Source organism: Salmo salar, chromosome ssa21 (genome assembly GCF_905237065.1).
Source record: "Salmo salar chromosome ssa21, Ssal_v3.1, whole genome shotgun sequence".
Taxonomy (NCBI): Eukaryota; Metazoa; Chordata; class Actinopteri; order Salmoniformes; family Salmonidae; genus Salmo; species Salmo salar.
The window spans coordinates 21835217-21856478 of record NC_059462.1 but is presented as its reverse complement, the minus strand read 5'-3'; the positions used below and the strand labels follow the sequence as shown (position 1 = coordinate 21856478).

At 42.3% G+C, this 21262-nt stretch overlaps 1 protein-coding gene across 1 annotated transcript in view; it reads right to left on the bottom strand.

Moving 5' to 3' along the window:
• The window catches only part of vwa8 (von Willebrand factor A domain containing 8), an 86977-nt gene extending 68147 nt beyond the window's left edge, over window positions 1–18830 (bottom strand). Inside the window, exons 1-13 of the mRNA XM_014164455.2 lie at window positions 18541–18830; window positions 18015–18092; window positions 17741–17871; window positions 15212–15322; window positions 8779–8946; window positions 8532–8696; window positions 8353–8402; window positions 8135–8243; window positions 6365–6469; window positions 6087–6230; window positions 3067–3201; window positions 2639–2716; window positions 1923–2083 (exon numbers count right to left, since the gene is read on the bottom strand). Of these exons, the coding sequence (XP_014019930.1) occupies window positions 1923–2083; window positions 2639–2716; window positions 3067–3201; window positions 6087–6230; window positions 6365–6469; window positions 8135–8243; window positions 8353–8402; window positions 8532–8696; window positions 8779–8946; window positions 15212–15322; window positions 17741–17871; window positions 18015–18092; window positions 18541–18679 (1574 nt within the window). The 5' untranslated portion in view covers window positions 18680–18830. The remainder of the gene's footprint in view (window positions 1–1922; window positions 2084–2638; window positions 2717–3066; window positions 3202–6086; window positions 6231–6364; window positions 6470–8134; window positions 8244–8352; window positions 8403–8531; window positions 8697–8778; window positions 8947–15211; window positions 15323–17740; window positions 17872–18014; window positions 18093–18540) is intronic.
• Window positions 18831–21262: the final 2432 nt, after the last annotated feature.

The following is a 21262-nucleotide window of genomic DNA, read 5'->3' as shown; positions in this document are numbered from 1 at the left end:
AGTCATACAGCACTTTGCAATGAGCTAGAGGCAGTATGCATTTTCAAAACATAAACTTAATTGTTTGAAACCTGAATGCTTTACTACATGCCTACCTCACTTCAAAGTAGCCTAGCCAAACTCGACCATATCCGTGGGGCAAATATTTGATATCTAATTATTTCAGGCACAATCCTAGTCATATTAGCAACCCATGCTAGTTGTTGCATATTAGAGCTCCTCTCTTTCTTCCCAATGGTGTTTTCCCGTTAATTGCATTATCGAACAAACATTTGCACGTAGCCTACCGCCTTATGCGCATTGCTGCTCTTATAATGTGAAGAAATAATAGTTTATCAACACTTTAAGCTAAACGTTCTGATCTGTTGCTTTTTAAAAAACATCTTTATGTAGCCTAGGCCTACTGATCGTATGAATTTGGGCTCAATCATCCCACAACTGTCCCAGAGTCTGTTTGGAATAGGCTATTTTTTTCTCGACAAGCTGACCAATAGAATAGGTCAACTTTTCTTCTATGGGGGATAGTAGACATAGGTTAGTGATTTTTCTGTTCGTTACTTGTCTTGTTAGTTGAGGAAAAGGAAATGTGGACAGTTATTCTAACTACAAAGTGCGCATCAGAATTCGGTACATTGTTGCGGTCCCTTGCATGTTCTGTAAATATGAACTACCATAATCTAAATGTGGTTTCTGTCATTCTGAGCACCGTAGGTGGATGACCCAATCAGGTTACGCACCCAATGCACGTGGTTCCGATACATTTCTCAAATGTACAGTAAATTAAAATGCTGCCGGTCAAATGTTCAGAGACACAATTTCCTAATGGAAACCCTGGTTTGGCGTTACCTTTCTAGCTAATAGGGTATGTTGAGTTTACACTTGCTTTTCCAATTATAATGTGGGTAGGTCAAAATAACGAAAAACTACCCACCAAATCTATTAATTTTAAAATGTTGATTACTTCTCCTTGCCGTTATCATTCACCTGATGAAAAAATGTTTTTGTTAACCTGTTGGGGCTAGGGGGCAGTATTTTCACGTCCGGATGAAAAACGTACCCGATTTAAACTGGTTACTACTCTTGCCCAGAAACGAGAATATGCATATAATTAGTAGATTTGGATAGAAAACACTCTAAAGTTTCGAAAACTGTTTGAATGGTGTCTGTGAGTATAACAGAACTCATATGGCAGGCCAAAACCTGAGAAGATTCCATACAGGAAGTGCCCTGTCTGACAATTTGTTGTCCTTCTGTTGCATTTCTATCGAAAATACAGCATCTGTGCTGTAACGTGACACTTTCTAAGGCTTCCATTGGCTCTCTAAAGCCGCCAGAAAGTGGAATGGGGTGTCCTAGGAGTGTCATCTGATGAAGAGCAAAGGTTAGTGCTGCATTTAGCTGTGGTTTTGGTTTTTGTGACATATATGCTTGCTTTGAAAATGGCTGTGTGATTATTTTTGGCAGGGTACTCTCCTGACATAATCTAATGTTTTGCTTTCGCTGTAAAGCCTTTTTGAAATCGGACAATGTGGTTAGATTAACGAGAGTCTTGTCTTTAAAATGGTGTAAAATAGTCATATGTTTGAGAAATTGAAGTTATAGCATTTTTGAGGTATTTGTATTTCGCGCCACGCGATTCCACTGGCTGTTGAATAGAGTGGGACGCTAACGTCCCACCTAGCCCATAGAAGTTAACATATGATGGGGGTCCCTAGTTCGCCGGTTTGCCTGGGAGGGGGTCCCTAGACAAGAAAAGGTTGAAGACCTCTATATTAGTTGATGACTGATCTAGGACCAGTCACAGTGGCCATTAAGCTGTAATACAGTAGACAAGCTATTAGTAGATGATATGCTATATGTGAGTGTGCACGTGTTCCTGTCTGCATGTGTGTGTCTGTCACTGCGTGTAAGTGACTATGTACCTGGAGAGTACAGCCAGGGTTCCCAGGTTAACCCGGTGTATGCCGTCCAGCAGCAGTAGCTTGCCCTCCTGGGCAGCAGTGACCAGGGGAGAGGGTCTCCACGCTGTGTCTCCATTAGCTAACGTATAGCGCTGCTGTAACAGGTCCCTTGCTGTCATGTCCTATAGACAGGTGACAAAGAGAGAGCGATGAGGTGTTGTAATCATAGCCACTGTCTCACAAACACAACAGATCCCGACAACTTATAAGCCACATACTGTTTGTAACACACACAATCTCTCTCTCTCTCACTAAGAAAACATTTGCTTTCACACACACACGGCGAGTTATGTGAGGAACGTGCTCCTGTGAAATACAGAACATTAACCCCTGGGACAGAGCCATGAAGTGACCCATTACCATGTGTCTGCTATGGAAGGGACAACTGTGTGTGTGTGTGTGTGTGTGCAGTCTGAGAAAGACATCCTTCTCTCTCAGTCAGTTATCAAGTCCATCAACGTGGAATAAAGCATGACAATCATTTATTCAACCAAAAGTCCATTATCTGACCGTTGAACATAATGATTCCAGTCGTCTTTTGAAAAGAGGAAGACGTGACATGTCAGTGATGCAGCTCTGGACAACTGAACCTCAGCCAAGGGGTTGTTTTCTCCAACACGCAGCACACACAGACACACAGCATCCAAATGGAGAGTTGGGAGGTACTGTATTCCTACCTGATAGAGCATTACAGGCTCCATGTTGTAACCCAGCATCTCAGCAAACTCTTTGGCAACCGCTGACTTGCCACAACCCTGAAAACATACAAGACTTGGTCATAATTGTTGTCCAAGGAGCAAAAGCAAACCAACACACATTAAACGTAACTAAGCATCTTAGATGGAGGTTAGCGTGCGTGTGTCAAATAAAACGATCTAATGAAATTATATTTGTCATGGAAAAAATAACTAATAATAGAAGAGGTATAGTATGCATAGTAATAGCCTGATGTGTACACAATAGGATATACAGTATAGATAATGAATGTACTGTCAAGAATGACTGTATTTACAAATATAAATTAGGTAGTGTCTTGGTCAAGCAGGTGAATAAATAGTATATCGCAGCAGTGTGTGTGTGTGTGTGTGTGTGTGTGTGTGTGTACCTTAGCCCCTATAAGGCACATGTCTTTGACTAGGTGTGACTGCACCATCTCAGCCAGGAGCTGGGCGTGGCTCGGGGTGCTGATGAATGCGGGGTTACTGTTGGGGGGGCGCGGTGCATTGGTGCCTGCTGGGACCTGTAATCAGAGAGTATTACAGCTAATATTCTTATTGATGTCGATGTTGTTTTCATAATTTTTATGCGTTTTACTTCGCTTTGGCAACACTGACCTTGTCATTAACGCCATTAAAGCATATTGAATTTCAGAGATACCGATATGTACACACACACACACACACACACACACACACACACACACACACACACACACACACACACACACACACACACACACACACACACACACACACACACACACACACACACACACACACACACACACACACACACACAGTGGCAAGAAAAAGTATGTGAACCCTTTCGAAATATCTGGATTTCGGCATAAATTGGTCTGATCTTCATCTAGGTCACAACAATAGACAAACAGTCTGCTTAAACTAATAACACACAAACAATTATACGTTTTCATGTATTTATTGAACAGTGCAGGGTGGAAAAAGTATGTGAACCCTTGGATGTAATAACTGGTTGACCGTCCTTTGGCAGCAATAACCTCAATCAAACATTTTCTGTAGTTGCGGATCAGACCTGCACAACGTTCAGGAGGAATTTTGGAACATTCCTTATTACAAAACCGTTTCAGTTCAGCAGTATTCTTGGGATGTCTGGTGTGAACTGCTCGTCAGGGGGTAAAGCCACAGCATCTCAATTGGGTTGAGGTCAGGACTCTGACTGGGCCACTCCAGAAGGCATATTTTCTTCTTTTGAAGCCATTCTGTTGTTGATTTACTTCTGTGTTTTGGGTCGTTGTCCTGTTACATCACCAAACTTCTGTTGAGCTTCAATTGGCGGACAGAAAGCCTAACATTGTCCTGCAAAATGTCTTGATAAACTTGGGAATTCATTTTCCCGTCAATAATAGCAAGCTGTTCAGGCCCTGAGGCAGCAAAGCAGCCCCAAACCATGATGCTCCCTCCACCATACTTTACAGTTGGGATGAGGTTTTGATGTTGGTGTGCTGTGCCCTTTTTCCTCCACACATAGTGTTGTGTGTTCCTTCCAAACAACAAAACTTTAGTTTAATCTTTCCACAGAATATTTTGCCAGTAGCGCTGTGGAATATCCAGGTGCTCTTTTGTAAACTTCAGACGTGCAGCAATGTTTTTTTGGGACAGCAGTGGCTTCTTCCGTGGTGTCCTCCCATGAACACCATTCTTGTTTAGTATTTTACGTATCGTAGACTCTTCAACAGAGATGTTAGCATGTTCCAGAGATTTCTGTAAGTCCTTAGCTGATACTCTAGGATTCTTCTTAACCTCATTGAGCATTCTGCGATGTGCTCTTGCAGTCATCTTTGCAGGATGGCCACTCCTAGGGAGAGTAGCAACAGTGCTTAACTTTCTCCATTTATAGACAATGTGTCTTACCGTGGACTGATGAACATCAAGGCTTTTAGAGATACTTGTGTAACCCTTTCCAGCTTTATGCAAGTCAACAATTCTTAATCTTAGGTCTTCTGAGATCTCTTCTGTTCGAGGCATGGTTCACATCAGGCAATGCTTCTTGTGAATAGCAAACTCAAATTTTGTGAGTGTTTTTTATAGGGCAGGGCAGCTCTAACCAACATCTCCAATCTCGTCTCATTGATTGGACTCCAGGTTAGCTGACTCCAATTCGCTTTTGGAGAAGTCATTAGCCTAGGGGTTCACATACTTTTTCCAACCTACACTGTGATTGTTTAAATTATGTATTCAATATAGACAAGAAAAATACAATCATTTCTGTGTTATTAGTTTAAGCACACTATGTTTGTCTGTTGTTGTGACCTAGATGAAGATCAGATCAAATTTGATTACCAATTTATGCAGAAATCCAGGTGATTCCAAAGGGTTGACATACTTTTTCTTGCCCCACACACACACACACACACACACACACACACACACACACACACACACACACACACACACACACACACACACACACACACACACACACACACACACCTGGACTTTTCCCACATTTTGTTACGTTACAGCCTTATTCTAAAATGGATTAAATTGTTTTTTTCCCCTCATCAAGCCACACACACACACAATACCCCATAATGACATAGCAAAAATAGGACTAGGACCGATAGATAGATAGATAGATAGATAGATAGATAGATAGATAGATAGATAGATAGATAGATAGATAGATAGATAGATAGATAGATAGATAGATAGATAGATAGATAGATAGATAGATAGGTAGATAGGTAGGAGCGAGAGAGAGCGAGAAAGAGAGAGAGCGAGAAAGCGAGAGAGAGAAAGCGAGAGAGTGAGAGAGAAAGCGAGAGAGTGAGAGAGAAAGCGAGAGAGAGAAAGCGAGAGAGAAAGCGAGAGAGAGAGCGAGAGAGAGAGCGAGAGAGAAAGCGAGAGAGAAAGCGAGAGAGAAAGCGAGAGAGAAAGCGAGAGAGAGAAAGCGAGAGAGAGAAAGCGAGAGAGAGAAAGCGAGAGAGTGAGAGCGCGAGAGAGGAATCCAGTAATGCTAAAGAAAACAGAGATTGACAAGTTTATATTAACTAGAAAAACAACCAGATATCACCATTTAGTTACACATCAACACACACCATCTTTAATCCATATTACGTACTTCCTTTCTCTCATAACCGGTAGATATGGGGCCTCACAGAAGATCAAACACACACACTTCCAACGTCCCACATGAGAGTTCAAACACACAACAAATAAGAGCTTTCAAAGAACAGCTGATAATGCCACCATTCTCATTGACCAGGCGACTTAGAACTGAGGACCAAAGCCATATACAGCCTAGTAGATAGCTGTGGACCAGAACATCTCAACTCTGGTATGTCATTCCTCCAAACCCCAAACACTGCCCCAGTAGTCAGCCTTCTCTACAGAATGGTCCACAATCACAAAGGGGTTGTGTTACCTGGAAGGTGATGTCCTTGTCTGTGATGCGGACTGTGACGTCAGCCTGGGCTCCCGCCTGGCCGGGCTGCTCTGTGCTCGCGGGCACCACCTTCAGGACAGCACTGGAAGCCGGCTGCTGACACGCGTCCAGCAACTCAAACCTCTGGAGAGAGACGACAACAGTCAGCTGTGTGTGTGTGTGTGTGTGTGTGTGTGTGTGTGTGTGTGTGTGTGTGTGTGTGTGTGTGTGTGTGTGTGTGTGTGTGCACGTGCATGTCTGTGCGTGTGTGTTCATACACTAAGAACCCCCTCCACGGCGGTGCGGCCCTCCTTCCCCAACATGGCTTGGTAGGGGTAGAGCCTCTGCACTAGCTGCTGGGACGACAGCATGGGAAACTGCTCCTGGAAGCACACAGGAACAGGGAAAGGGTTGGTTGTTTGAAACTGAATATACAGTACCAGTCAAAAGTTTGGACACACCTACTCATTCAAGGGTTGTTCTTTATTTTTAACATTTTCTACATTGTAGAATAATAGTGAAGACATCAAAACTATGAAATAACACATATGGAATGAAGTGTTAAACAAATCAAAATATATTTTATATTTGAGATTCTTCAAAGCAGTCACCCTTTGCATTGATGACAGCTTTGCACGCTCTTGGCATTCTCTCAACCAGCTTCATGAGGTAGTCACCTGGAATGCATTTCAATTAACAGGTGTGCCTTGTTAAAAGTTAATTTGTGGAATTTCTTTCCATCTTAATGCATTTGAGCCAATCAATTGCGTTGTGACAAGGTAGGGGTGGTATACAGAAGATAGCCGTATTCGGTAAAAAACCAAGTCCATTTTATGGCAAGAACTTTGAAAGTTTCTGCATGTGCAATTGCAATAACCATCAAGCGCAATGATGAAACTGGCTCTCATGAGGACCGCCACATGAAAGGAAGACCCAGAGTTACCTCTGCTGCAGAGGATAAGTTCATTAGAGTTAACTGCACCTCAGATTGCAGCCCAAATAAATGCTTCACAGAGTTAAAGTAAGACACATCTCAACATCAACTATTCAGAGGAGACTACGTGAACCAGGCCTTCATTGTCAAATTGATGCAAAGAAACCACCACTAAAAGACACCAATAATAAGAAGAGACTTGCTTGGGCCAAGAAACACGAGCAATGGACATTAAACCGGTGGAAATCTGTCCTTTGGTCTGATGAGTCCAAATTTGAGATTTTTAGTTCCAACAGCTGTGTCTTTGTGAGACGCAGAGAGGTGAGACGCAGAGAGGTGAACGGATGATCTCCGCATGTGTGGTTCCCACTGTGAAGCATGGAGGAGGTGTGATGGTGTGGGGGTGCTTTGCTGGTGACAATGTCAGTGATTTATTTAGAATTCAAGGGACACTTAACCAGCATGGCTACCACAGCATTCTGCGGCGATACGCCATCCCATCTGGTTTGCGCTTAGTGGGACTATCATTTGTTTTTCAAAAGGACAATGACCCAACACACCTCCAGGCTGTGTAAGGGCTATTTAACCAAGAAGGAGAGTGATGGAGTGCTGCATCAGATGACCTGGCCTCCACAACCACCCGACCTCAACCCATCATTCTAACATGATTCCATATGTGTTATTTCATAGTTTTGATGTATTCACTATTATTCTACAATGTAGAAAATAGTCAAATTAAAGAAAAACCCAGAATGAATAGGTGTGTCCAAACTTTTGACCGGTAGTGTATATTGACTAATTCATTGATTGATAAGTTGGTTGGTTGATTGACTTATTGTCTAATTGATTGATTGTTTGGTGGGTGAATTGACTTAATAATGTGGAGGAGTAGACCTATGCCAAGGATATCTGTCAAGCAGCTCTATGTCCTCACTCCCTTGTCCCTCACCTCTACATCCATTTTCCCTCCAGACGTTTCTCAAAAGTACTGGAAGAGCAGGAGGCGGGTTGTCCACTGAGAAGTCAGGCAGACCAAGGCTAGCCCTACACCCTCACTCCTCTCCTCCCACACCTTCATGCTTCTCTCATCCCTCCCTCCCTCCATTGGTCTTACCAGTACTGTGAGAGCAGGAGGCAGGTTGTCCACAGGGAAATCAGGCAGACCCAGGTTGTGTGACTCCTGGGAACAGAGAGTGGTGGCAAACGACAGCAGCTGGGATACCCTGAGATACAAAGTGACAACAGAGCACACGTATTAGGCTATTACTAAATTATAACTCTGTTTAAAGTTGTACAGCATTAGTGTGTGTGTGTGTTTGTGTGTGTCTTTACCTCTCGGCAGGCACATTTGGTCCAACAACGTACAGGATTTCCAACTGATCCTGAGAGAGAAGAAATATGAAGTAATCAGACACGACACTGGTGCTTCAAAGTCTTTCTCCTTCTTACCCACATCTGTAATTAATACAGCCCGTAAGATAGGCTAGTTGATCTGGGATCGTTGCTCTAACCTTGAAGGGTAGGTAGTAGATGTCTCTGGCTTGGAAGCGGGATCGGAGGGGTGGGTCCAAGGGGTTGCCTTTGTACCGGGGGACAGGAAGTCCCAAGGCGATGACCCGGAAGTACTCGCTCACACGCACAATCTGCCACGCATCCAGCTCCTCTTTGGTGTGCTCCTGCAGGGGACAGGGTTAAATCAGCTGCCTTTGTACGCTGGGGCAGCACACATTGCTCAATGCGCCCACAAACAGGTCTCACCGTCAGTAGTTTGTCGTAGCGCTGGTAGGACATGAGGAAGCGTCCGTCCTCCAGCTGCATCTCTCGGTTCTCCAGCAGGTTGTTCAGAACCGGGAGAACGTTCCTCTCTGCTTTCTCCAGCCCCTCTAGAACCAGGATCCTGCCCTCTGTCGCCGCCCGCACCGCACACTGCAATACAACTTTAGTTATACATTACACATAAACTAGACACTGTAAAACTACGCAAGTTACATGTGATGAGTTGATTGACACACATCAGGCTAACAGGACTGTTCCCTGAATCCCTGTGTATCTTCAAGCACTACTACCTCTGCTTGTCCTTCCCAACCCATGTTCCAATATCGACATTACTACGTAAAGGTTTACCCTTATTTTTATAGTCAAACTGCCCCGCTTCGTTGAACAACATAGACCTACCATAATGCTTTCCTAAGAATGTCCTTCTGTGTCAAAACAGTCTGGCTATTTTAACACAGGCTATATTCTACCCTAACCAGACGTGTGATAGGTCTATTGTGTTAAGATAAACTGTGTGAGTGTGTGTGCATCCGTGTGTGTGTGTGTGTAGACAAATCAAACAGCTCTGACGTCAAAGGCAAGAAACCTTAGCCATCTGGGCCGACCACAGAGCGATGTTGCCATATAATTAGGTTTACATGTAAATACACGGCCCGGGTCTCTGGGAAGAGCAACTATAAAAACTATAGCTGGAACCAGAAAACTATATATAAACCATTGGTTCATTTTCAGCCCAGAGGACACTGTAATCAGATAATTGGTAGAAATGTGGAGTGACGCAGGATGGCGAGAGGACGCAAAACCATAAGCAGGCCTGTGTGTGTGTGTGTGTGTGTGTGTGTGTGTGTGTGTGGTGTGTGTGGTGCTGGGTTTGGGTTGGATACAGAAGAGGACGATATGGTTGGAAGAGAAAGAAAAACATCCCTCAAAATACTTTCTCGGGCTTTGGGACTGTAGAGCAATGGGACTGTTGCCTCGCATTGGATATGGCCTGGAAGCTGGAGAAAATAGGCAAGAGAACTGGCTAGCTAGTAGTTGACTTGATAGCTACAGGTAACTGCCCAAATAAAGGAAACTCCGAAATAAAGTGTCTTAATAGGGTGGTGGGCCAACACAGCTTCAATGTACCCTGGCATAGATTCTACACGTGTCTGGAACTCTATTGGAGGGTTGCGACACCATTCTTCCACAAGAAATTCCATCATTTGGTGTTTTGTTGATGGAAAACACTGTCTTAGGCACCACTCCAGAATCTCCCATAAGTGTTCAATTGGTTTGAGATCTGGTGACTGAGACAGCCATGGCATATGGTTTACTTCATTTTCATGCTCATCAAAACATTCAGTAAGCACTTATGCCTTGTGGATGGGGGCATTTTCATCCTATGGGAGTATAGCCATGGTAGCCAAAATAATGGCTTGCCCAGCATTTTTATACATGACCATAAGCATGATGGGATGTTAAATGCTTAATTAACTCAGGAACCACACCTGTGTGGAAGCACCTGCTTTCAATACACTTTGTATCCCTCATTTACTAAGTGTTTTCATTATTTTGGTGGTTACCTGTAGATCTGGGGGTTAAGCTATGTCACAGGAAGCAGGATCAAAAAGTTCCCATAATTTTCTATATTTCTTAATTCTTAAAGAAAGTCTTACTTGAAACAAATGGTACGGTAGCACTCAATATTCTCAATAACCCATAATCGACTCCAGCCACGTTCCTGTTGTCATGCCATAGAATAAGCTAAAGCACAAGACTAGGGCATTTACTGGTCCAACTAGGTCATTATTGAAGGTGAGATTCCAATCACTGTAATGACGTCTATTTGCAGATTGACTAGCCTCCTGGGTTGGAGGATGTTTAATATAATTAGAGTTGGACCTGATTCCAAAGGACCAGGTTTTTTTTGGATCAAAAAGGGACTTAGGTGGTTGGCATGGTAGGGGGTGAGGTATGGGGTGTAGCTGAATTTTAGAGAACATTTGAGAGGCCCCCATCTTGGTGGTGTAGAGAAATGTTAGAAATTTTAAGCAAATTTCCTGCAATTCCACATTTCCAAAAATGTCCCAATTTCAATTACGATCTTGTCTCATTGCTGTAACTCCCCAACGGGCTCGGGAGAGGCGAAAGTGGAGTCACACGTCCTGCGAAACATGACCCGCCTAACCACGCTCCTTAACACCCGCCAGCAGCACCAATGTGTCAGAGGAAACACCGTTCAACTGGCGACCGTGATCAGCCTGCAGGCACCCGGCCCTCTACAAGGACTTGCTAGGGCATGATGAGCCAAGTAAAGCCCCCCCGGCCAAACCCTCCCCTAACCCGAACGACGCTGGTCCAATTGTGCACCGTCCTATGGGACTCCCGGCCATGGCCGGTTGTGGCACAGCCTGGGAATGAACCCGGGTCTGTAGTAACGCCTTAGACCGCTGCGCCACTCGGGAGGCCCTCTTCCACACATTTCTCCATGAGCCAAGAGATTTCTTTGCCATTTTAAAACAAATTTCCTGCGATTCGACATATTCTGCCATGGAGCTAAGATAAAATATTGCCGTTTTAAAGCTATTATCCTGCAATACGCATTTTGTCATGGCTAATGCTGTGTTATTTTGCTCAAACATAATAAAATCAGTACAGCTAAATTCTTTTTTTTTTTAATTTTCAATTCTCCTTGACTGTCTAGCTTTATTTTGGTGATTGTTAGTTCTCAAAGATTATATTATAAAAAAAATACATTAGTCCATTATCTTTTCTACATACTTTATATCTTAAAGTGTTTTTATGCAAGAAATATATTTTTTAAAATAACACTGAGAAAACACCGATTAGGCGTAGGCGGCCCGCCCAAGGATTTCAATGGCAGAAAAATCTCTGAGGACAGTGATTATTTCCAGCCCTGGATCTATATTAGATGCTGACTACAAGGATGTTGAATTGGAGGAGTCTATTAGTGAGAGAAGAGAGGGAAGAGGAGAGGAGAGCAGATGGGTTGACACACAAAGCCTGAATATAGGTCTCCAAATGAGCGCAAGGCCCACAGGAATACACTGATGCTCTTGTCAACACACCCTTCTGCTTGTACCCAATCCTGACAGAAAACCAGTTTCATGCATCAAGATCCACACACACACAAACAAATCTAACCAAAGCAGCCATTGCTGAAGTAAATTACACATTTTTGAATAATGTTCACACCAAATCGCTCAATCCATAATGGTGCAGCTATTCAGCACCTGTTGCCATGGGAACAATGGACACCTGTTTTCTCTTTGGTGGGATGGATGGTGGCCAGTGGGGAAGCGGGGGAGGAGAGGAGGTGGAAACACTTATCCCGGTTGCTTTGTTTTCATGGGAAGAAGAAGAGGAGGAGAGGAGTAGGCCAAAAGCAACATTGCTCTGCCTCTTCCTGCAGCAATTTGATCCTTGCAGCAAATTATACATTTTACATATTGTCTAGTTGAATAAAGTAGGCCGCAAAAATGAATTATTGAAGTGCAGGATGAATGATGTTTTCCCTGATTGAATGGCCCTAGGATCAATCATCTAGGGTTTATCATCTGAACCCCAGGGAGAGGATGATCTGAGGGCTTCCCCCTGGGGGAATCACTGCAGTTTATTAACACCCTGTCTCCATGGTGACCCAGCTGACTGTTTCTAGGCAGAGTAGAGACCAATAGATGGCTTGACATTAAAAAAATGTGCCACTTTTGATCATCACTTGCCCCATCCCCCCAAAAAAGGTCTGTAACAGAAATGGGCCAAAAAGGTAACTGAAAATTGTTTAGTATGATGCAAAATAAAATGTATTATTATCATTAAAATGTAGGCAACCCTCTTTCTATTGGCATTTTTGCATATTCGAGCCGGTCTCAAAATACAACACTGCCCCTTTAATCCTCTCCTGGAGGATGGTTGGCCACCCTTCATATCCTATAAAACATCACAACTACAACCATATACTTTTATTTCTTTATAAAATATTTCCTCATTCAATAAATCAGGGATCAAATGGCTAAAGTAGGCTACTTCAAAGCAAGATAACTAACTAAGATATGAATCCCAGCTTTCACAAGGTCAGATTTATTTCTCAGCTCCCAAAATTAAGCGCTGGAAAGACGGTGGAGAGACGGTTTTACAACTGAAGTAGGCCTATGTAGCATTGGTTTAATAAGGCACCTGTTCATCAACTATGTGTCGGCAGGGGCGATTGTCTGGGGCCATGTAAGAAAGTCATGACCATCATGCTTTTAGTGAAAGAGTTTAATTTTATACATGTGAGTTTGACCAATTCCAGTCCCCTTGCTTAGGGCGTCCTTCCCGTGAGAATTTTTATGTAGAAGGACAGAAGCTCAATTCTGGTGACTTTTTAAAAAGGACATTCTACTCCAAAATTAATTAAAATAAAATTATGCTGACACCATCTAAAATATAATTTACACCTCCAGAAATGGGTCAAATAACAGCATGGAGTTCGTCCATCTGCATTTACCCCATTGGACACAACATCCTGATTATTATTATTATAAATGATTATTATTTTATTATAAATATGAATATATAAATTATTATTATTCCCTAGAATTTTTGTATAGATATTTTTTACATTTACTAAAAACTCAAAGGTTTTTTACCTGTCCCGGACAAGCGTTAATGTCGAGCCCTGAAGTCTATATGCATCCTCTTGTCGATCTCATTGAACCATTATCTTATTTGGGTCAGGTTAAGAGATCAAATTACATCCATCTTTTTTTTTAAATAATAACGGCCATGCATTGGTTTAGCCTAAAAATATATCATTTGAACTGAGCAAATTTCAGGTCTGCTGAGCGCAAACTTGAACATTGCGCGTTTACTGTGAACACTGAGGCTGTACCCGCTTTAAGTTACAGTAGCCTACTTGATCATAATGTAGGCCTACCAGAGTGGCCTACCAACAAAAACAGTGGAGAAAATGCATTCCATAACATTTTACGACTGCTCATGCTGTAGTAAACACAGTCCAGTTCAAAGTGAATGGCACAGATCCATATATGGCAATGGTCTATTTGCATATAGGCTGCAGCTCTGATTGGTTAAGCTGTGCCGGTCTGTGTAGAGTATGGGCTGAGTCGTGCATGTAAATGCAATAGAATCCTACTCTGCTGCGTTCTGCCTACAACAAAAACTCTTGCATAGATAGTTTTGCATACTAAGTGTTGCATAGTTTGTTCTGTTTCGGTATGTTGCATTGAAAGTGGCAAATATTGCGTTGATTCAATCACAGTTCCCACAGTAAAGGGAAACGTTGATAGTGTTAAGGGGGAAAACTCTAGAAAGTTGAGTGAAGTTCAAACTCATGCTTCTCTGAGCGGGCTGATATTTCTTCTGCGTGGCAGTCCTGGGGAGCTACGCGCCTGCGAACAGCTTAGCGGGAACATTGGTGACAAGTCAGTAATAACATGTTCACATAATATTTCATAAAGATTGGATAGAATTTAAGTTATTTTTAAATATTGAGGAATGTTAGCTGGCCAAATCATTGATCCTGCTTTGTGATCGCAGATGTATCAGCTAGCTAGCTCACCAGCTCACAGAATGGACTGTGTCCCTGTGGATCTCACTGATCATTAGATGGTTAGTGTAGAATAGGGATGGGGAAAATCGATCCAGTAGAGTATCGCAATATTATTTTGACCATATTATATTGATTCTATGACTACAAGTATCGATTCTCTAAAAAGGCAGTTATTAAGGTTGGCTAGTGCTAGTCGGCTATACCTGCACCAAAACGTTGGTATTTCTCCTCCTATAGTTTGGCCTCAAACTTATTTTTAAAATGGTGAGCGAACATGTTTTCAGCACTTTTATTTCCATGACTGATCAAAACGTTTTTATTATGGCTCTCTTTTGACCCTCTGCAGCAGACATAGTGAGCAATATGTTTGGAACATCGAATCGCTATAAAATAGAAGTATCGAATCGCAATTCATATAGAATTGTGATAGATATAGAATTGCAATACATATTGTATAGGCACTTAAGCGTCATGATATAGTATCGTGTGGTCCCTGGCAATTCCCAGCCTAAGTGTAGAACCAAGCCACAAATAAATCAACCAGGAAAGGGGTCTTTATATTGACAGCAGCTTATCTAACCAGTACATAGGATTGTTAATTGGTGCTGCTGGAGAGTGGAGCTTTGATCAATGAGGTGCTCTCATCAGAAAACAACAAATTAGTGCTGTTTCTGACAAGTGTATAACCATCAGTATGTAGCTGCAATGACAAAAGACAAAATGTCTTATTGTTCACACCACTGACATATCTGACCAATGTTTTAAAACACCTTTTCAGAACTTCACATTGATAGCTATATAGTGCATACGGATAGATTGACGGATGGATGGACTGACGGACATATGAACGGTACTCACCTGGTCTATGTAAAAGGCTGTTCCAGATCGTATCTCTCTTCTTTGTTTGAGATCTGTCTCTGTAGTGTCTCTGGACAGAGCTACATACTCCACCTCCCTCTTAGTCAGCTCCTAACCAATCAGGGAAGTCAACACAACACTTTAGAACACTTCCTAATACTAGAGTACTCCATAACACTTTAAAAACACTCAATAATGCTTTACAGTGTATACTTGTACTAATAGTAATGAGTTATCAAATAGCTTTTGATAGTTTATTGCATGGTAATAGTAAGTAATATTACTAGTAATAGTAACTATGGCGCTATGCTACTGTTGAACATAGGTTTTGGAAACTCCTGTAATACAGCACCCCTCCCTAGATAGGCTTCAGGATGGATAAAAAGCGGCACTTACACACTTCCACACTCATCACATACGCTGCTGCTACTGTCTATTATCTATCCTGTTGCCTAGTCACTTTACTCCTACCTACAGTTGAAGTCGAAAGTTTACATACACCTTAGCCAAAAACATTTAAACTCCGTTTTTTACAATTCCTGACATTTAATCCAAGTAAAAATGTCCTGTCTTAGGTCAGTTAGGATCATCACTTTGTTTTAAGAATGTGAAATGTCAGAAAAATAGTAGAGAATGATTTATTTCAGCTTTTATTTCTTTCATCACATTCCCAGTGGGTCAGAAGTTTACATACACTCTATTAGTATTTGGTAGCATTGCCTTTAAATTGATTAACTTGGGTCAAACGTTTCAGGTAGCCTTCCACAAGCTTCCCACAATAAGTTGGGTAAATTGTGTCTCATTCCTCCTGACAGAGCTGGTGTAACTGAGTCAGGTTTGTAGGCCTCCTTGCACGCACACGCTTTTTCAGTTCTGCCCACACATTTTCTATGGGATTGAGGTCAGGGCTTTGTGATGGCCACTCCAATACCTTGACTTAGTTGTCCTTAAGCCATTTTGCCACAACTTTGGAAGTATGCTTGGGGTCATTGTCTATTTGGAAGACCCATTTGCGACCAAGCTTTAACTTCCTGACTGATGTCTTGAGATGTTGCTTCAATATATCCACATCATTTTCTTTCCTCATGATGCCATCGATTTTGTGAAGTGCACCAGTCCCTCCTGCAGCAAAGCACCCCCACAACATGATGCTGCCATCCCCTTGCTTCACGGTTGGGATGGTGTTCTTCGGCTTGCAAGCCTCCCTTTTTCCTCCAAACAAAACAATGGTCATTATGGCCAAACAGTTCTATTTTTGTTTCATCAGACCAGAGGACATTTCTCCAAAAAGAACAATCTTTGTCCCCATGTGCAGTTGCAAACCGTAGTCTGGCTTTTTATGGCGGTTTTGGAGCACTGGCTTCTTCCTTGCTGAGTGGCCTTTTTGGTTATGTCGATATAGGACTTGTTTTACTGTGGATATAGATACTTTTGTACCTGTTTCCTCCAGCATCTTCACAAGGTGCTTTACCATGTTCTTATTAATTTCTTTACACTTGTGTGTATGAGGTAGTTGTTGTAAAATTGTTAGATTACTTGTTAGATATCACTGCATGGTCGGAACTATAAGCACAAGCATTTCGCTACACTCGCATTAACATCTGCTAACCATGTGTATGTGACAAATACATTTGATTTGAAGGTCCTTTGCTGTTGTTCTGGGATTGATTTGCACTTTTCGCACCAAAGTACGTTCATCTCTAGGAGACAAAACGCATCTCCTTCCTGAGCGGTATGATGGCTGCGTGGTCCCATGGTGTTTATACTTGCGTACTATTGTTTGTACAGATGAACGTGGTACCTTCAGGCGTTTGGAAATTGCTCCCAAGGATGAACCAGACTTGTGGAGGTCTCAAAAAAAAAATCTGAGGTCTTGGCTGATTTCTTTTGATTTTCCCATTATGTCAAGCAAAGGGGCACTGAGTTTGATGGTAGGTCTTGAAATACATCCACAGGTACACCTCCAATTGACTCAAGTGATGTCAATTAGCCTATCAGAAGCTTCTAAAGCCATGACATCGTTTTCTGGAATTTTCCAAGCTGTTTAAAGGCACAGTCAACTTAGTGTATATAAACTTCTGACCCACTGGAATTATGATACAGTGAATTATAAGTGAAAAAATCTGTCTGTAAACAATTGTTGGAAAAATTACTTGTATCATGCACAAAGTAGATGTCCTAACCGACTTGCCAAAACTATAGTTTGTTAACAAGAAATTTGTGGACTGGTTGAAAAACGAGTTTTAATGACTCCAACCTAAGTGTATGTAAACTTCCGACTTCAACTGTATATGTATATATCTAACTCAATGTCCTCGTAACGCTGCACATCGACTCGCTATCATTGCTCATTGTGTAATAAGTGTTACAATTAATATTTCTATTATATTTTTTATTGTATTCTGCATTTTTGGGAAGGGCCCGTAAGCACTGTTATTCTACACCTGTTGCTTATGAAGCGTGTGACAATTAAAATTTGATTTGATTACTCAGTGGACTAGTAGAGTGAGTGTGTGTGTTTGTGTTCACCAGGTACTTCATGGCGATGGATCGTCGTAGGGGTCCAGGGGGTCCGATGAGGAACACATCCTGACCCAACAGATCCTTCTGCATGATCCAACGCAGGTGCTGGACCACAGTCTGGGGCAGGGTGTCTGACACTATCACACACAAACACAAGGAAGGACAAGCAAACACAAACTCACTGTCTCGTTCATTCTCTCGCTCTTTCTCTCTCACATACACAAGACACACACAGAAATACATTGCATTGAAGGTAGAGCATATCACTGGTGCTACATACTGTGATTGATGGGCACTAGCTCTGGGTTCCTGGGTGTTTTGAGCTGGTAGGAGATCTCCCCTATCTTCACTGTGTCACCTGACACACAGAAGAAAAAAGATTGTGTACAATACAGTGATTTATGCCACACACAAAACTAATACAACGTTTGCAGGAACCAATGCCACATAAGTAAAAACCAATAGGAGTAGGCCTAACGTTAACTAGGGATGATTTGTTTAGGGAAGTTTACCATGTTTTGTGAATGTGACAGTGTAATCTGATATCTTGGATTACAGTAGTTGTAAAACACTTAGCTAGCTAACTACCCGCAACATACGAAATGTAGGTGACAGGTGACAGCTAGCTAACAATCTAGTTACTTCCATGGTGTGGCTAGCTAGCTAACTTGCTAGCCTGTTACATCAGCACACTTTAAATATACATTTACAGACGACAACAGTGGGGTTTTAGGATCAAAAACAATAGTTGAACACTATGATAATAGCCTGTAGTGTTACTATTAACGTTAGCTAGGGTCAGTCACCTGCCGATGTGTTGAGGAGTTTGACCTCATGAGTATTCCACGTCCAGCCGCCTTTGCCCAAGACAGGACCTAAAATATTCCGCATTCTCCTCGCAGCCACAGCCGCAGCCGTGCCTTTGCACAGGATCTGCGAATGCATGGTGAAATACTGAAGTTATCGAAGTCAGAATCCAAAAATACAGCACCGTTTTGACTGTTATTTAGCAGTTAGCTACATTCCCTCATGCTAATGTAGCTACGACGACAACCTTTCAATTGGCGGAAGATAATAAATGATGAACAAAATGCGTCCGTGAGAAATGTCTTCCGTAGTGGAATCACATCTACCACTTCACTACCTAGTTCCTAATTCCACAGTAAACCGGTATCTACGCCTGTTAGCAAGTATTAGCATGTAATTAACGTGGACTGTAGGTAAAAGCACAGACAGGGAAAAAATCGTAATGGTGTAAGAAATGGTGTAAAAAGAAAGAGACCTAGGGCCTAAGCTGAAGGAAAGAGTTGTGCCACCAGGAATCACAGTGTGTACGGCCCAATACATAATTGGGGCCAAGCTTCCTGACATTCAGGACATATATACTAGGAGGTGTCAGAGGAAGGCCTAAAAAATGTCACCCAAGTCATAGATTGCTCTCTCTGAACAACTAAACAAATCAAATGGCCACCCGGACTATTTACAAATGCCCCCCCCCCATTGTTTTTGCAATGCTGCTACTCGCTGTTTATTATCTATGCATAATCACTTTACCCCTACCTACATGTACAAATTACCTCAACTAACCTGTACCCCCTGTTTATAGCCTCGTTATTGTCATGTCATTTTATTGTGTTACTTTTATTTCGTTTTTTACTTTAGTTAATTTAGTAAATATTTTCTTAACTCTATATCTTGAACTGCATTGTTGGTTAAGGGCTTGTAAGTAAGCATTTCACAGTAAGGTCTACACCTGTTGTATTCGGCGCATGTGACAAGTAAAATTTGATTTGATACAAGTTTGGGTTGCTTTTATTTTCTCTTCGAGCTCCAGTGAGAAAAAGGGCAAAAAGGTTTGCAGGAACATTGTACAATAAATATGAATAGTAAAATAAGTTGAAGTATCAAATAAAGATGACTTCAAATAACTGCAGAACTTTAGGGCCTATGCCCAGATAGGCAAACTTACTACAAGATGAACTCAACAAAATAAGGGACCTGTAGCTTGCCTTGGCCTTGGTCACACTTCTCTAGCACTACATCACACACACAAATCTAATGCATGGTAGAGGACAGAGAGGTAATATAGTCTTAGCTTCACCTTGAACCTGGAAGATTGCAAGAGATGGTGAGTCTGGAAATTGATAGACATTATCAACATGAAAATGATTGTAGTATAATGCATTATAAAAAATGTTCAGTAAACCTTAATTCAATTTCAAATAGGCTGAGCATTAAATTGAATCTAAACTGAAAATATACATTGAAAATGCACCCAGTTCTTGGACATCCTGATATTCGCCACTCGCAACTCCTGCCATGGAGACAACATGATGCAAGTATTAGAAAACAAACATACAGGTACAGGTATATCATGTGGCAGGGCTTGCAAACTATTACAGACTACAAAGGGAAGCACAGCCGCGAGCTGCCCAGTGACACGAGCCTACTAGATGAGCTAAATCACTTCTATGCTCGCTTCGAGGCAATCAACACTGAGGCATGCATGAGAGCATCAGCTGTTCCAGACGACTGTGTGATCACGCTCTCCGTAGCCGACGTGAGTAAGACCTTTAAACAGGTCAACATACACAAGGCTGCGGGGCCAGACGAATTACCAGGACGTGTACTCCTGGCATGTAATGACCAACTGGCAGGTGTCTTCACTAACATTTTCAACATGTCCCTGATTGAGTCTGTAATAGCAACATGTTTTAAGCAGACCACCATAGTCCCTGTGCCCAAGAACACTAAGGCAACCTGCCTAAATGACTACAGACCCTTAGCACTCACGTCCGTAGCCATGAAGTGCTTTGAAAGGTTGGTAATGGCTCACATCAACACCATTATCCCAGAAACCCTAGACCCACTCCAATTTGCATACCGCCCAAACAGATCCACAGATGATGCAAACTCTATTGCACTCCACACTGCCCTTTCCCACCTGGACAAAAGGAACACTTATGTGAGAATGCTATTCATTGACTACAGCTCAGCGTTCAACACCATAGGGCCCTCAAAGCTCATCACTAAGCTAAGGATCCTGGGACTAAACACCTCCCTCTGCAACTGGATCCTGGACTTCCTGACAGGCCACCCCCAGGTGGAGGGTTATTTTGTCTTGTTTGAGACTATTGTGTACAAGTAAATATTGTCTGAATACACAAATTAGTCCTGCTATGCTTCACACTAATTTCGTCTGTAGGCTATTACAAAATACAGAAAGAGTCAACATTCTTCTATCCTCTGTGAAAAAATGCTTATATTAAACTACTGTGTGTATCCATAATCATTATATTCGTAATGGGTGAGAGTGACCCGACCTCTGTCAAAATTGTTTAAGGCAGTGTCTTCGTTTTTATGGCGTCACCCCCCTCCTATTGAACCAGTGGCGATGGAAAAGGCAGAGAGGAATGAGGAGGAGGTGCCCCGTTCTCCCTCGGTGCTCCTCCGTGCCATATACGGGTTTGACTTTATCACGTGGTTGACGAGGCTCAGCCCTTGAACCAGTGGCGAGGGAAGCGGCAG